At 39.6% G+C, this 14,498-nt stretch overlaps 1 protein-coding gene across 12 annotated transcripts in view; it reads left to right on the top strand.

Moving 5' to 3' along the window:
* The window catches only part of SOX5 (SRY-box transcription factor 5), a 637,700-nt gene that overhangs the window by 482,767 nt on the left and 140,435 nt on the right, over positions 1–14,498 (top strand). For all 12 annotated transcript variants that reach the window (XM_052690772.1, XM_052690776.1, XM_052690774.1 and 9 more), the window contains 2 exons: positions 6,175–6,347; positions 8,840–8,908. In XM_052690772.1, the coding sequence (XP_052546732.1) occupies positions 6,175–6,347; positions 8,840–8,908 (242 nt within the window). The remainder of the gene's footprint in view (positions 1–6,174; positions 6,348–8,839; positions 8,909–14,498) is intronic.

The following is a 14,498-nucleotide window of genomic DNA, read 5'->3' as shown; positions in this document are numbered from 1 at the left end:
AGCATCGAGGGAGTTTGCACATGTGCAAATGTCCATTTGCCCGAGTCCACCCACAAATACACCCGCCCGTAGTACCGTATCGATACAGAACTTCAAGTACGTACTCACTGCTTGGTCATAAACATCTGACATTACTGTTGCAAGACAGAGAAAAGAAGAGTTTAAATTCGGAACTTACCTCAGCTGCTTACATCTGTTATCAGACCACCTTTTCCGAAAGCGCGTAACAGGAGCTCCCCATTGCCTCACATATACAATTCCAGGTGACGTCAGCAGCGGGTCCGCCTGTGCAGCAAGGGGAGAATATTCCTCTTTAAAATTAATATCATGTTCTAAGTAGGTCTTTCAGGGAAGGTGTGACAAAGATTAGTTTGCTTTTCATTAGAAGAGGCAGCCTCTCTATTTTACTTTCCTGATCTTCTTATGGGACGGAATATTAGTGCGTTTGGATTCCTGATGTGACAGAGCAGAAGTAAAATTGGGGTGAGGGAAGACAAGGAGTTGACAATGGAATGAGAATGAAAATCTCAAGAAAATATACTGGAATAAAACCCTCAAGAGAAGATACTCACTATATGGACAACTGCCTGGATGTATTTATTTCTTTTTCAGATACAATAATGTTATTGCTAGGAGAACTTTAACTCTTCTGAGAGCATCTTCATCAATAGGCTGTTCAGTTGGAGAGAGATCATTCTTGACTCCTTCAATTTTGTGTTGAGACTGTTACATCTCTGGCCTTAAAAATTTCACTGGAAAATGCATCACTGCAGTAAATGCCTGGAGATGGCTCAGCTTTTGGCTGGTTTATGGGCTGTACTTATGTCTTCATCAGAGCAACATCAGAGCTAAGTTGGCAGCACAGTCCCATTGCTTGGTTAGAGTGTTAGAGTGAGTTCTTCATTCCCAAGGCTCCTTTAGGTAGGACCCTGGCTGCTATCAAGGGTCAAGCAGAGATGCAAGTATTTATATACTGTGCATAAAGAAATTTGTGGCTTTTCTGAAGAAGGCCAGCAGTAGAACAGCTTACAGTCCCTGAAGTTAAGAATGGCTTCAGGCAATTTTCTGAAACTTAAAGCTTCTGTTTTCTCATATGTAAAGGTAATGCATACCTTTCTACCTGCTGACAGTCTTGAAGAGAATCAATTAGCTAATGCTTTGAAATTAAAAAATGCTCTGTACTGTGTGCTCTAGTTATTATTATACATTTTATCATTATTTGAACATGGAGTACTTCAAAATATTCTTATTTCCATTTAATTTTTTTTCCTTCTGCAAAGCTTTGTAGATACAGGAGGATTTTTTTTCCTTTTGTAACTACAGTTAATGATACGAACATAATACAATATTATTGTGTCTTCCAGGCTTTCTACTCGCGCATTGTTTTCTTTGATTTTTCTTTGAAAGACAGATGCTGACAGTTCAAAAGCTATTTATGTAATTACCTCGATAGTAAACTGACTGGAGGGATGAATTTCACTGTCTGCGTGTGTGCGGGGAAGCCTCTGATTGATAACATTCCTGGATGTTTAATTGTGGCATGGCTCAGAGACTGGGGAGCGCCTGGCCATGTCTTTGCCCCTTGTAGAATGTGCTGGGAGCTGCATGGCTGTGAGCAGATCTGTGGGCTGGCTGTGAGCAAACAGCCTGATCACTTCAGCATTTGCAGCAAATGCTTCAAGTGCCTGTTAAAGAAAATATTGGCTTTCCCAAATTCTCATTTACATTCTCATTCTGTCTAATAAATTACGATAAAGTATTTACTTTTTGGATTGCAAAAGGAGTTTCTCTGCCTCTTTTTTTTTTTTCCTTTGGTTCTGTTATGGATGAATATGCCAAGGTTTCTCCTGTTCGTTTTCTCACTTTAAGTGTGTCATTTGGTCATATTGGTGTCTTCATTCTAATGTTTATTAAAATGTTACTGTCACTGCCAGTCTGAGACTGTGAATCAGAACTAAGAATGCGTAATAGCTTATTTCACATTTGAGTAAATTTCTTTTCCTACTGAAACACTATTATGGGTAGTGTTGATGTGAGATGAAGTTTAGATTTGGCGATACAGAATGCCACTAATTTGAGTCTTCTTTTATTGCCATCTGCTGTGGGTGTTGTATCCACAAACACTTTTTTTTTTTTCTGGATCTCTTTTTGTGGTGGTAGAGAATGGTGCATCTGGTATAAGATGGTGCATCTGGAAAGTGTCTTCTCCTGGGCCATTCCCATTGTAGTGCATACGATGATGCCTGTTGTCTGTTGTTTTGCTATGTTGTGAGAAACTCCCATTTTGCCACTGCAATGGTAGAGTACAGAGAAAATGGAACACGTGCCTACAGCAACCTCTGAAAGGCAGGGTGGCCGGGTGGGTGAAAGGTTTGTTAAACACAAAATATGCAATATCTACTCATTGCGAATCTGATGATAGTCAGGAGTCATTATTGAGGCGGCCATTGGTATGCGCCACTCTCCTTGCTCAGTACCTGTGTGAAGTGATCTAGCTTGCTGTCAAGCTGTACACTGCAGTGATAGGCACTTGTTTTACCTTCCAGTCATACTGCAATGCAGACTGTAAGTACTGCAGTTGTACAAATAGTGGTTTCAAATGGTGAAAGTTTGGATCTTCTCATACTCGCTAAGAGAGAGCACAGAGTGGTGGCAGGACAGAAGCATGCTCTTCTTGTCTACCTATAATTTACAGCAATGAGAAATGGACATAAAAATGGCAGCTAGTGCTTGGTAGTGCATTTTAGTTCATACTCATAGTCTTGTAGTGATCAAAGCTGTTCACCACTGTGTATATAACTTTTGGGTATTGTTTGGTCTTCATTTGTTATGCAAACAAAGTCATTTATATACTGCAATTTTAAATTGCAGTTTCGTTAGCTCCTTGCACAAAAGAAATTATAGAAAAGGTGCTAGATAGTGAGGGCAAAATGCAAAATATCAAACACTTCACATTATGACCAAGACAGTCGGATTCAAAAACTCTTCTTCTTTTTAGCTTTTACAATTCTATAAGCCACCAGCAAAAAAAACCTTCAAAACTAACTGTGATAGTAGTTTTGATCTTTTCCAATTTACTGCTTGTTTGGCAATATGGCTGAGTACTTGCTTTGCAAGGAAAGGTACCTTGAAGACTCAATATTACAATTTAATGTTATTAAAGTTATTGGAAAGGTAATCACATAAAAGTGGCTAAGCTGTGTTTTCCACAAAGTATTCTCCAAAGAAGTATTTTCTTAAAAGCTGACAGTGATAAATTCTCCCTTCCAGCTTATTAATGGTCTCAGATTGTTCAACAAAAACAATGGTTCTGCCAGACTACTCCCACTCCAGCTGATAAGCCAAAAGACTTGGTACTGTACATACCAAGTTAGTACATGAAGCACCCCCTCTGGGCATTTCAAACTTGCTCCAAAAGATAGTAACAATGAGGAGATCAGCTCCTCTGTGTTTCTCTGTGGGAGCACAGCCATGGTACGCCTATAGCTTGGGCTTGGCTGTCAGCAGCATTCCATGGCTACTTGTTACTCACCCAAACCGTCTCCCTTGTTCGTGTAGCATAGGTCTAGCTGTTGTGCTCCAGGGAAGCAAGCAGCTTTTTGCTCCTCCATAGGAGCAAGATGACAGAAGAGCTGTGCTAGCAGGTTGCCCGTGCAGTTTGGTTGTGCCAAGTTGCTGCTGGGGTGCGCGTGGAGAGCTTTTGCATGTGGGAGCTGGAGAGGATGGCACTGACTACTGAGGTGTCTTCTGCTGCTGCTGTGAGGAGCTCTGTGACCCATCTGTCTGTCAGTCCACACACGTGGAAGTGTTTTTCCACCCATCAAATTAATTTAGCTTTACAGAATGCATTTTGACTCCCATCCGAAAGCTACTATGGGATCTCAGAATGCACTGCTGAGCCAGTCCTGGCTAAGTATCTTCAATGTGCATCACTGCATTTCTCAAACGAATTATTTGAGAGCAATTGCACTTTTCTAACCCTACTAAGGGTTATAACTAGCAACCTGTTGTATTCTTTCTTTCTGTATTTTCTTCTCCCTCACACTCATGAACCCTCATAGAAGTTGAGAAGAAAATATTTTCTTTTTTCAAATATCTCAGTGTGGTACACTGTGCTGTACTGAGAGAATATACTGATAGTTGTCATTAGATGAATATTACAATGAAGTGAACTGCTAGCAGTTGATAGGGTAAGGAAGGAGCTGTCTTTTCAAGTAGTTCTGCTGTGAGCTTGGGAACTCTGTACCCTTTTTCCTAGAGAAGAATGTATGAAGGGTAGAAGAGTGGCAGTAGCACTGCTAACTAATTATACATCCAGGTGGCAAGTGCATCACTTAAATCAATTCTCTCCAATTATTGAAATTAAAAAAAAAAGTGCTTTCTTTGCCTGCATTAGTATTTTAGCCGTTTTCTAATTCTCCCAGCCTTTAACAGAAGAGTTTTAAGTCCTGTGGTTGCTATTTCCATTCAACTCTCAAGTTTCCAGCTCCTACTACAGAGAATGTTCTGCTGCAGCCCTCTGTTTTGTAATAGGGATATTTCTACCTAGATTCATTTTTTATTAAGATGTTGGAGATCAAGTTACGTTTCCTTTATATGAAAATATGTATTCCTAGTGTTTTCCCAAATGTATATAATTATCTAGAAATGTGTTAAAAGGATTTTGCTTAAGTAGGAAATGGGATGCTGCTTGGAAGTGCAAAGATGAAATTCAGTGAATATAAATGAAACTAAATATCAAGTGAATAACCCTACCGGTGGCACCTGTAGGGCTGTGGGCGTCTTCCAAAGCGTGAAGTAGATGATTCAGTCTTTTAGACTTTTCAATCCAGTGTCGAAAGCTGTAGTAAATATATTGTAGAGAACATTCCTGCACTGGCAGAGGGGCAGACTGAATGAGCTATTACAAGTAGCTCTTTTCCGTGTCTGACTGATAGTTGGCTAGGAGCATATTTAGTGTAGTCGCCAAATTTTTCTCTCTCTTTTTGCTTTTTGGGGTTTTTTTGTTTGTTTGTTTTCCTCTTGGAGAGCATTGGTGACATTGGCAGAAGAGCATTTCCTGCATTTTAGAAAGGTTTGTATGGCAGGGTTGTCCCCAAAAGCAGATTATTTTCGGAGGAGGCATAGGGATAGGTGGTCCTAATCCTTTCCTGAGGGTTTTTTGAAAAAGGTTTCATGGCTCTGACTCATATGAGAGGGTGTGGTGGTATTGGAGATATCTGTGGATTAGCTGCTACGCATATTTTCTGGTCTCTTAAATTTGTAGTATAATGATACTAGATATACTAATAGTGCATTTTTTTGTTTGTTTCTAGTGTGTGATTCATAGCTTTTTTTCTTGGAATTTTTTCTTCCCTTCCCTTATAATCACTGTCATTCTGGGTGGAAGGAGGGCTTTTTACTGAATGATTTAGAGATAGAGGTTAGTCAGTTCCTGTGTCTGTGTCCTCCTTTATGTGTCTGTGTCCTCCTTTAAAAAGCATCTAGTGACAGTAAACGTGAGAGATGGTGAGTTGCACTTAAGTCAGTTTTTCTGGTATGCTTCTGCAAGGCTTTTTCCTTTAAAAATATTAATTGATGGTGAGGGCAGCAGTACTCATCCTTAACAGTTTAAATACTTTATCACTTCATCCTCATCAGGACATATGGGAATGATGTAGTGGCTGTGTGCTGTGGGAGTACCAGCGAGGAGGCTGAGAGGTCCCACCCCAAGGGGACCCCCCTGCTTTCCACTAAATATACGAGAGAGGTTAATGTGGACCTTACAGTTTCTGCAAGTGTCTTAGTTATAAGTTTCTGCTGAAAACTCAGTAGTTTATAAGAACTGGAAATGTTAATTTTGATCCCTGTGAAATGTAAACAAGGTTTAAAATTTGAAACTCAGAGCAGGCAATATTTTTTCCCCTACTGAGCTGATAGGTAGCAGAAAGTAGATGAATGGGCAAGAGAATATTGAAGGGGGACCTGGATCAAAGTCTGCATATGGAATTATCCTTCATGGTTCATTTTCCTGAGGAAGGACAGGCCATAATGTGCCATAAATTGCAGGGGGCTGCAGCTCTTTGGTTCAGCTAAAACTTTGCTTACACCGAACCTGCAAAACCTAACTAGCTCTGAATTTCCTCTCTTCTCTTTCCATTTTTTTTTTTTTCCCCCCTACCATATGATGCCCAGGGACTCCAGAAAGCCTCGCTGAGAAAGAAAGGCAGCTCATGGGTATGATCAATCAGCTGACCAGTTTGCGAGAACAGCTGCTAGCAGCTCATGATGAACAGAAGAAACTGGCTGCCTCACAGATCGAGAAGCAACGCCAGCAAATGGAGCTGGCTAAGCAGCAACAAGAACAGGTGAGTGATTATTATGGTGGCTTTCGGCTTAAAATCGTTTTCTAGAAGGTCTCCCCAGCAGATTATCTTTTAGGATTTATACTTCCTAAGGTTGTTACTCACCTCTTCTTTTTTTTTTCTTGAATATTTGTTTTCTTAGGTGAAGAAATGTGAGCAAAAATAAATTGGAATGCTGCTTTAAGTTGCAATATACAGTACTGTGTCTTTCAAAGATATATATGTGTATATATATATGTATATATATATTTGTATATATATGTATGTGTATATATATATGTATATATATATATATATTCCAGTTCAGGGGTATTCTCTTCCAATATTTTTTGTTGTTGTTTTGTTTTCTTTTAAGTATGTGTAAATAAGTGTGCAAATTCAGTACTCCTACAAAATCTCAAGTGCTACTTGTATTCAGTGGTGTTCAATATGTAGCATTTGGGTTGTAATGAGGCAAATGAAATGATTGTATTGCCAATTGTGGAAAAAAACTGGGGAACAATATGAAGTCAGTGAAGAAATTTGACGTTTTTTCTTCTACACTTGAGAGGCTTGATTTTCAGTTCTTGCAAATATTCCCTCCACTGAAAACATAAACGTGCCTTTGGACATGAACAGTTCCGTTGCGAACACACTGACACATTTTATTTTATGCAAAACCACAACTTTTCTAACAAATCTGTACCATGTGAATTTTAATGGAAATGGATGCCCATTTCTTTACCTGAACAGACAATACTTGGACACCTTCTTTAAAATTTTGTCAGTAGTCTACTCTACTACCTCCTATCAGGAAGCATTTGATCTATCTGAGCATGTATCTCAGCTTGTAATAAAACTAATGGTACTCTGCACATTCAGTCATGGTTGTCATACTTCAATATTGGTATGTTAGCTAACAAATCTTAAGATTCTAAAGCACTGCTGACATCTTCAGATATTCTGGCTCTGTTTTTCCCTTTTTTCTCTATTAAAAGTTTTATCTTAAATGCTTTGTATTTTGGCCTCGCACCTGAAATCCCACAGAGAGCAGAAAAAGTGACATACTTGTGAAACCAGCCAAGTTGTATCACACTGTTGTTTGCATGGAGAAAATGGAGGAAGGCGTGAGGGTGTAAGTGGCAGAATCCCCCCATTAGGAGGCATCCTGCAGGAGGTCTTCCCTTTGCTCTAACTATTAAAGAAATCACTGCTACAGGATGACTGAACGACCCCAGAGTGAAAAAGAAAATGGAGGAAATGGAAAAATAAAGGAAAAAATGCTTCAGGGTTTTTATTAGGATTTATTTTAATTTGAGAAAATGTGTATAATTCTGTTGTATAGAATTTAAAATGAACTCTTAAAAATATATTGATAAAATCTATTTGGTTACTTAAAAAGATGCTCTAGAAAGAGAACAATCTTTTAGATGTGGAGTTAGCTATGAACGAGTGTTTCTTACGTTAATAGTTTAATAACAGAAATGAAAGAAAGCACCTGAGAGGAAGAATGCACAAAATTCCTCCCAGTAAGTGTATATAAGTTCCCATCTGACCCTGAGATGTGTACACATTCCACAGGAGAATAGCAATACTCCTTAATGTTTGTACTGCTGTGCTAGCTATTCATGAGAGCAGAGCTTTTGTGATGACTCAGATGAAAATTTTCAGAGTTTGCTTTTTCAATTTGAGACATATCATGGTTTATGTTTGTTCATCCTCTAAGAACTCTGATTTGATTACATTATTGCCTGCTTTTTCCTTCACCGTATGCAAAATATATCTATGCTACAACTCCTAGTCATTAGGCAAAGGTTGGAAGTCCTTAGGGAAAACGCACATGACTTTGAGAGGAGGTGTGTAACTACCCCATCAACTTGTGTGAATCAGGTTCATTGTAGAGCCATGTAACTGGCTCTGCCCCTTAGGCTCCTTTCTGCTGACTGTCACAGTCATTATCCCAAACCCTGTTCCAGTCTCTTTGTGTCTGTTTCTACACCCGTGAAATACACCAATGTCTCCTGAGTGTCCCATTTCCTCTCTTGGAAAATTTTGCATAGGTGGTACCAAGAATAAAAATAATTTTACTGTCCATCTTCCTTTTACTTGCCTTTTCTGCCTTCCCCTACTATTTTCCATCTTCTCTCCCAGTATTGTTCCTCTTCTCCTCTTTCAGCAGGGAGGAGCTCCTTTTTTCTTTTCTTTCTTTTTTTTTTTTTTTTTTTTTTTTTACTTAACAGCACCACTTCTGGTAATGAGAGAGATTTTTGTCAGTCCTCCTCCTAACATCCGTAACAGCATTTTTTTGGTAAGATTTCCTTTCACACCAGTGTTTGCTATGAATGCTCCTGAGCATGAGCCCCTTGGCTCAGTGGCAGTCCAGGCTGCTGCCACCCACGCATGAAGGTTTCTTAACTTAGCAGCTGATAGGACCAAGCAGGGTTGAAGTTTGCTGTGCAACAACTTTAGGAATGATGATGCATATCTCACATTACTTCTGTGCAATTTCTCCACAGATTGCAAGACAACAGCAGCAACTCCTGCAGCAGCAACACAAAATTAACCTTCTTCAGCAGCAGATCCAGGTCAGAGATTGTATCTCCACCCATATCCCTTTTACCCCTTCCTTTCTGTTCCCTCATATTTTCCCTCTGGCATTATTGTCACAGTATCTTTAAGGATCTCTGCAGATGGCTTACATCTTATTTATGGAAACACATGATGATGTTACCTGTCATTAAGCGAAAAAAATTTCTGGGAGGCCTGGAGTGATTAACACTACTCCTACAGGAATCAGGAAGCAGATGAGAGAGGAGCTGGTAGCGTGAGCAAGGATTTGCAGGATAAAATCCTCTGAAAGTGCTCTTCAGGTTTAAATCAGGAGTGGCAAAAAACATTGCTAAAGTGTATTGGATTGCAGTGATCTCTTCCAAATCTGTTTTTGAGGCTTTGCTGAATCAGTTCTCTTCAGTGATCTGTAATCAAGCCTCTCCTTCCCATTGCCTCAAGTTTCCTGAAAGTCAGGAAACTTTCAATGTATTAGGTGAAGTAAGTGTGTGACAAACTGGCCTAAAGGTTGGTTAGATTCTAGAGAGCAACTGGGCTCTCTAGGAGCGTAGGCATCTACCTGTAGGTTCTAGGCATCTATGTGTTTACTCCTGGTAGGAGAAAAAAAAATTCTAATGTAGTGTAACCAGTAAACTTTATTTAACTTTTTCTTCCCTTGACACATTTGGAGGTCTCTTTCCATGGCAATATTTCAGTACTTGTCTTCTGCATGTACGTATGCATAGCCTTGTTCTCTATGTAATGCAAATCAGTTTGTCTGTGAAGGTTTACAAGAAATAAGAAAGAAGGGGTCTGACATTTACAGCTATCTAGAGTCATGGTAGAATCTCTGCCTGTTTAAGTATGCAGTTATTTACAGAGCAATGCAATCAGTGTGGAAGCGGATGTTATGTTCTGTTTGTTCGGTAACATCAGGATCTTCCTTCCAAAATGCTTTAGAATTAGTTGCCTAAAATTATGAGCCATATCCTTAGCTGCTTTACAAAAGCATAATTCCAGCCAAATCAGAGGAGTTGCATAGCTTCGTGCTAGCAAAAAAGTGGCTAATATTTCAAATGATACTTCTTCAGTATCAGGACTTCTGTAACTGCGAAAAACTTCTGGTGAGGTTTCACTCCTATGTTACAGGGCAACACGTATACAAGATGTCATTTGCTAAGAAGAGTTTTGATGTTAGAAGGCCTGGATTAGGTTTGATCTCTGTTTTTGTGGATTTTTTTTTTTTCTTTTTTCTCTTTTAAAATGGTGTGTGGGAGAATTTTTTTCGTTTTAATTTCTTTTAATTGCATTGTCTTTTATGCTCATAAAGAACAATAGCAGAACCTCCACATTAGCAAGAGAAGTATTTATGTTTTTTAGCATTTAGCTATGAGAGTGATAGAGGAAGTTGTTTTATAAGCAGTGAATATAAATAAATTGAAGTAACATAATTTGACCCCAACCCTTTTAAGTTTTAAGGTCTTGTAGATAAGAATGAAGTATGTCTTTTTTTAGGGTTGTGGAGAACACTGATTATTGATAATGAGATATAGAGCCTTTCATCTCTTGATCCCTGATCCAAGTTTGACCTAAGTCAGGAGTAAATGAAAGTCAGCTAGCTATCATCTGATACAAGCTGCAAGCCTAAGACATGATTTGGAGGCCTGTCCCAAGGGATTTTGGATGAAATATCGACCCTGTCAAGGTCAGAATTTCACCTCCAGGGTCTACTTCACACAAAGCCCATCAAATTTGAGCACTCTCCTTTTGGATGGTCACATGATAAAGGTCAAGAATTAAACAGGCAGAGAGACAATACTGTCCTCTCATTCCCACAGAGATGATCCATTTGTAGTGAAATTTGGATTTTGCTGACTGCTTCTTGACAGTTCCACTGTATGTATGGTCTCGTGGTCTTTTGAACCCTGGTAGCAGTCCAACTATTGTCAAGTCTCTAAAAAAAGAAATCATTTAAAAATAATTTAAAAACTCCACCATCAGTGAATTCAATATAGTGCATTTCTTCTCAGTTGCATGTGTAGTTGTTTGTGGTCAGAGTAAAAAGTAGGAATCTGTGTTCGTATATAAGTGGAGACAATGAAGTAACCCCAACATGCCCGTGTTTAAAATGGTTGGTGAGTTTACAATCAGGTTATGGTGGGTGGAACAAAACTCTGACATGAATGTAGCTGTGAGTTCAGGTTTTCTGACCTTGCCCTAATTAATCTAACGGGCTGCTGTCACATTGGCCCAGAGTTTTTAAATAGCGTTAGATTTATTGACAGGGAAATATTCCTACAAAGTCTGGATAACTATTTGACTTATGTGCAATTGAATGATTAGGCTGCAGTTATGAACACAACCTATTTATGACAAAGGATTCATTTTGCTTGAGCCAATTTTTTCTAAGCTTGTAAGAGTAGCCATAATTCCAGATAAATTATTACAGAGAAAAAAGCTATTGAAATATTGTATTGAAAACATAATACCCTAAGGTTAAAAGAAAGCACAACCTGACTGACCCCATGATTTATGACTCTTTTCTCTAAGTGCTCTAACTTGGAAACATTCCCCTTTCTCCCCACTCCAGCATATAGTCATCAGTACACACACAGTGCTGCAAATGCTGAGTTTAAGTACAGCTCAATGGCTTCTCTGCTTGTAAGGAAAGGATGCGTTAGCTACTTGAGCTTGGAAATGTGTACCTGCCACATGAGTGTCTAATTGACATTGCATCTTTTCCAAGTCCTTTTCTTCCAGAGTAGCTGGAAGGCATTTCCACTAACATGGAAGACTAGCATGTTGTCTTCATGTAGAGAGTTAAGTAAAAGGTAATGCTAAATGGGGGAAAAGTTGCTGATAAGGCTGAAGTCAAGAATTTGTATAACCTCAATGCTAAAACATGATCTATATTTATGTTTTGGGATATTGTTAGAATAATTTTTGGCTACTTTTTTTTTAAAAAAAAAAAAAGTTCTACACCTGGTTTGTGAGGGTGGGTGAGTTTCTCTGACTGAACTAAGCTTTCTCCCATCTTTTTTGCCACTTTGGAATGCAGTTGCCCATGCACACTGCCTCCAGTTCTGATCTCTTTTTCTGTGTAGCTTCTGCTGGCAGAATATTTGGGATCTTCTGCCCTGTACACCTCAGTTTCATTATTTTACCAGAAATGAAATTGAAACTTTGTTTCATTTGCTCTCATGCACCAACAGCCCTGGAGATTTCAGGCTGTGTTTCAGAACAGCTCTGTGCTGATATGCAGGCTGAGGAAAGAGCATGTAGACACAATTGACTGTCCAGCAAGTTCTTGGACAAAATCTGGTTTAGTCCTTCAAGGCTTTAGGCGACCTCACAGTGTCATCTCCTGTCTTTTCTGGGAGCCCACAAATGGCTTTGTAGTGCTCTTGCTCTTCAGTGAGTATCAGTTGGGGGATCTGTAGCTGCACCATCAGGAGGGCTAGTTGTTCCTTTACTGTGGTGCTAAGGTGGTTCCAGAACACAGCCAGTGAGCACAGGTGGTCTTGTTGCCTTGAAGGGTATCCCCAAAGTGCAAAGTTTGGGGCCTTGGTACAGTTTACATCTTCCACTTGCTCAGAGAAAAACTAGCCTAGGTTGATGAAGGAATGGTTTTGAAACTCAGTGACAAAAGTCACTTTAATTGAATTATAAATGAAATCCAGTTGTTAAAATTCATAAGACAATTCATATTCAGTATGGCATGGTTGGTAAAATAGGTCAACCTTGCAGCCTAACTTGTGATAAAACCAATGTTGCTAATCTCACAATTTTGTGGAGACCTGACAGTGTTTTATGTTTTTTTCCTCAAACCCCAGCTTTTGAAGTCATGTGATGACAAAAATGCCAGCTTTCATTTATTCAAAATGTAAATTTCTAGCTCTCATATTTCCAGGCAAAACTTGAAACCATGAAACACTACAAGTTCCAAAATTAGAAGGCAAACAAAACAGAGGCCAAATGTTGTTTTTTAAACTGTTCTGATTTTTAGTCAAAATTTTTTTTGGAGAGCCCAGCTCAAGATCTTGCAACACTCCAGGTTGCCAATAGTGTATAACTAAGATCTCAAAGCAGCATGTATAAGCAGCACCACTTTACGGTGTCTCTACACTGGGCCACAGTTGAATAGTGCCAGTACTCAGTTACTAATTTGTTTCAGTTCTGGATGATGCCCTTAGCCCAAGTACTGAGTGCTGTCTGAAATGTGTCCTGCCAGACAGCGATCATTTAATTACATGGGGTTTTAATATAGGATTTGTATGTTCCTTCAGAACCAGAGACTTGTCAGAAGATGTTCTGATAGGAAACCTCTGGTTAGGAAATGTGTCTGAAGAGCCAGTGAATTCTGGCTAAGCTCTGTTGCAAGTGTTTGAAGGTGACCTCAGCACTCTGCCTGTCGGGCAGGCTGTAACTTCTGCTTGCCACCCAGATTGGCGTGCAGACAGTTCAGCACCCTGTAGCACTAGGCATGTATGCTTCTGCCCTCTGGAGTCTGGGGTGAATGCTTTACCAAACTTGCAGGGCCCTGGCAGCTCGTCTGAAATGGGCTGTGGGCACTACCACCCTCCAGACTGTGTGACTCTTCATATTACAGGCTTCCTGGCTTTTTGGCATCCCTCAACTGCTCTGGATGTCCTCCCAGCTCCAAGGCCTTCCTGTTCGTGGGTAGATCCAGATTTCCATCTTTCCCATCCACTGTCACCTGACAGTATTGCTTTTCCCTTGAGTTGCATTGGTAGATGGAGAAGTCTGGCTGTGCTGATATGTTCCCAATTCAGAATATTCCCATTCTTATTAAACTGTGAGGTTTAAGGTGTTGTTCCAGTTTGGAATGTAATAAAATCTCAAACACTTGGAATTTCCTGCAAGATGGTTAACTGTAGCAAAATCTGTTTTTCAAAAGCTAGCTGTATTTTTGGGTAAGGAAAGAACGATTTGGTTTCTTTGTTACACAGAAGTTCAGAAAAATATTTCTTATGCCTAACGTGCCAAGATAGAAATGACACAGTTGTTATTGTCAGAACTTTCCAAACACAAAGAGGCTTTGGTTTGTTTCCAGCCTTCCAAAGCACCGGTAAGAGGGCCTGCCTCTAGAGTGCTTCAGATGCCATCATTTTGTGCACACAGTTGTCTATGGAGACAATTTCTGTTGCGTTGACTTCTTGTTGCTTTTGAACTACTCAGGTTAATGATCATCTCTTACCAAGAGCTGGCTGGTTGTTGTTCAGACCTGTTTGCATTCTCTTTGTTAGAGAAAACTTTGAGATTTTCATTAGCATGATAACAGATGAAACTTAGTTGTAGAAAGTACCTGTAGCTCCTTGTTGTAAGAAGACACTTGACTGTTTGAATGAGAAAATCTGGAAATTTATTCTCTGCTCCAACAGATCTGCACTCTAAATTGTACAGCACACTCATCCTTTCATTTTCTGTGTCCTTCTGGAAAGCAGACTCCAGCAAGGCCACTGTGTGAGCTAAATACTTGGAGTGGTTTGTGCCTATAGGGAGTAGAGAGTAGAGCTGCTCAGCACAGCTTTAAGGACTTGTGAAATCTCTTTCTTGGTTCCTAACTTCGTATGTGATTATAACCTAGATTTCTCTAGGAGGCTTTGA

Source organism: Tympanuchus pallidicinctus, unplaced genomic scaffold, assembly GCF_026119805.1.
Source record: "Tympanuchus pallidicinctus isolate F22 unplaced genomic scaffold, pur_lepc_1.0 scaffold27, whole genome shotgun sequence".
Taxonomy (NCBI): domain Eukaryota; kingdom Metazoa; phylum Chordata; class Aves; order Galliformes; family Phasianidae; genus Tympanuchus; species Tympanuchus pallidicinctus.
The sequence above is the reverse complement of the archived record's forward strand: the minus strand, read 5'-3'. Positions and strand labels throughout refer to the sequence as shown.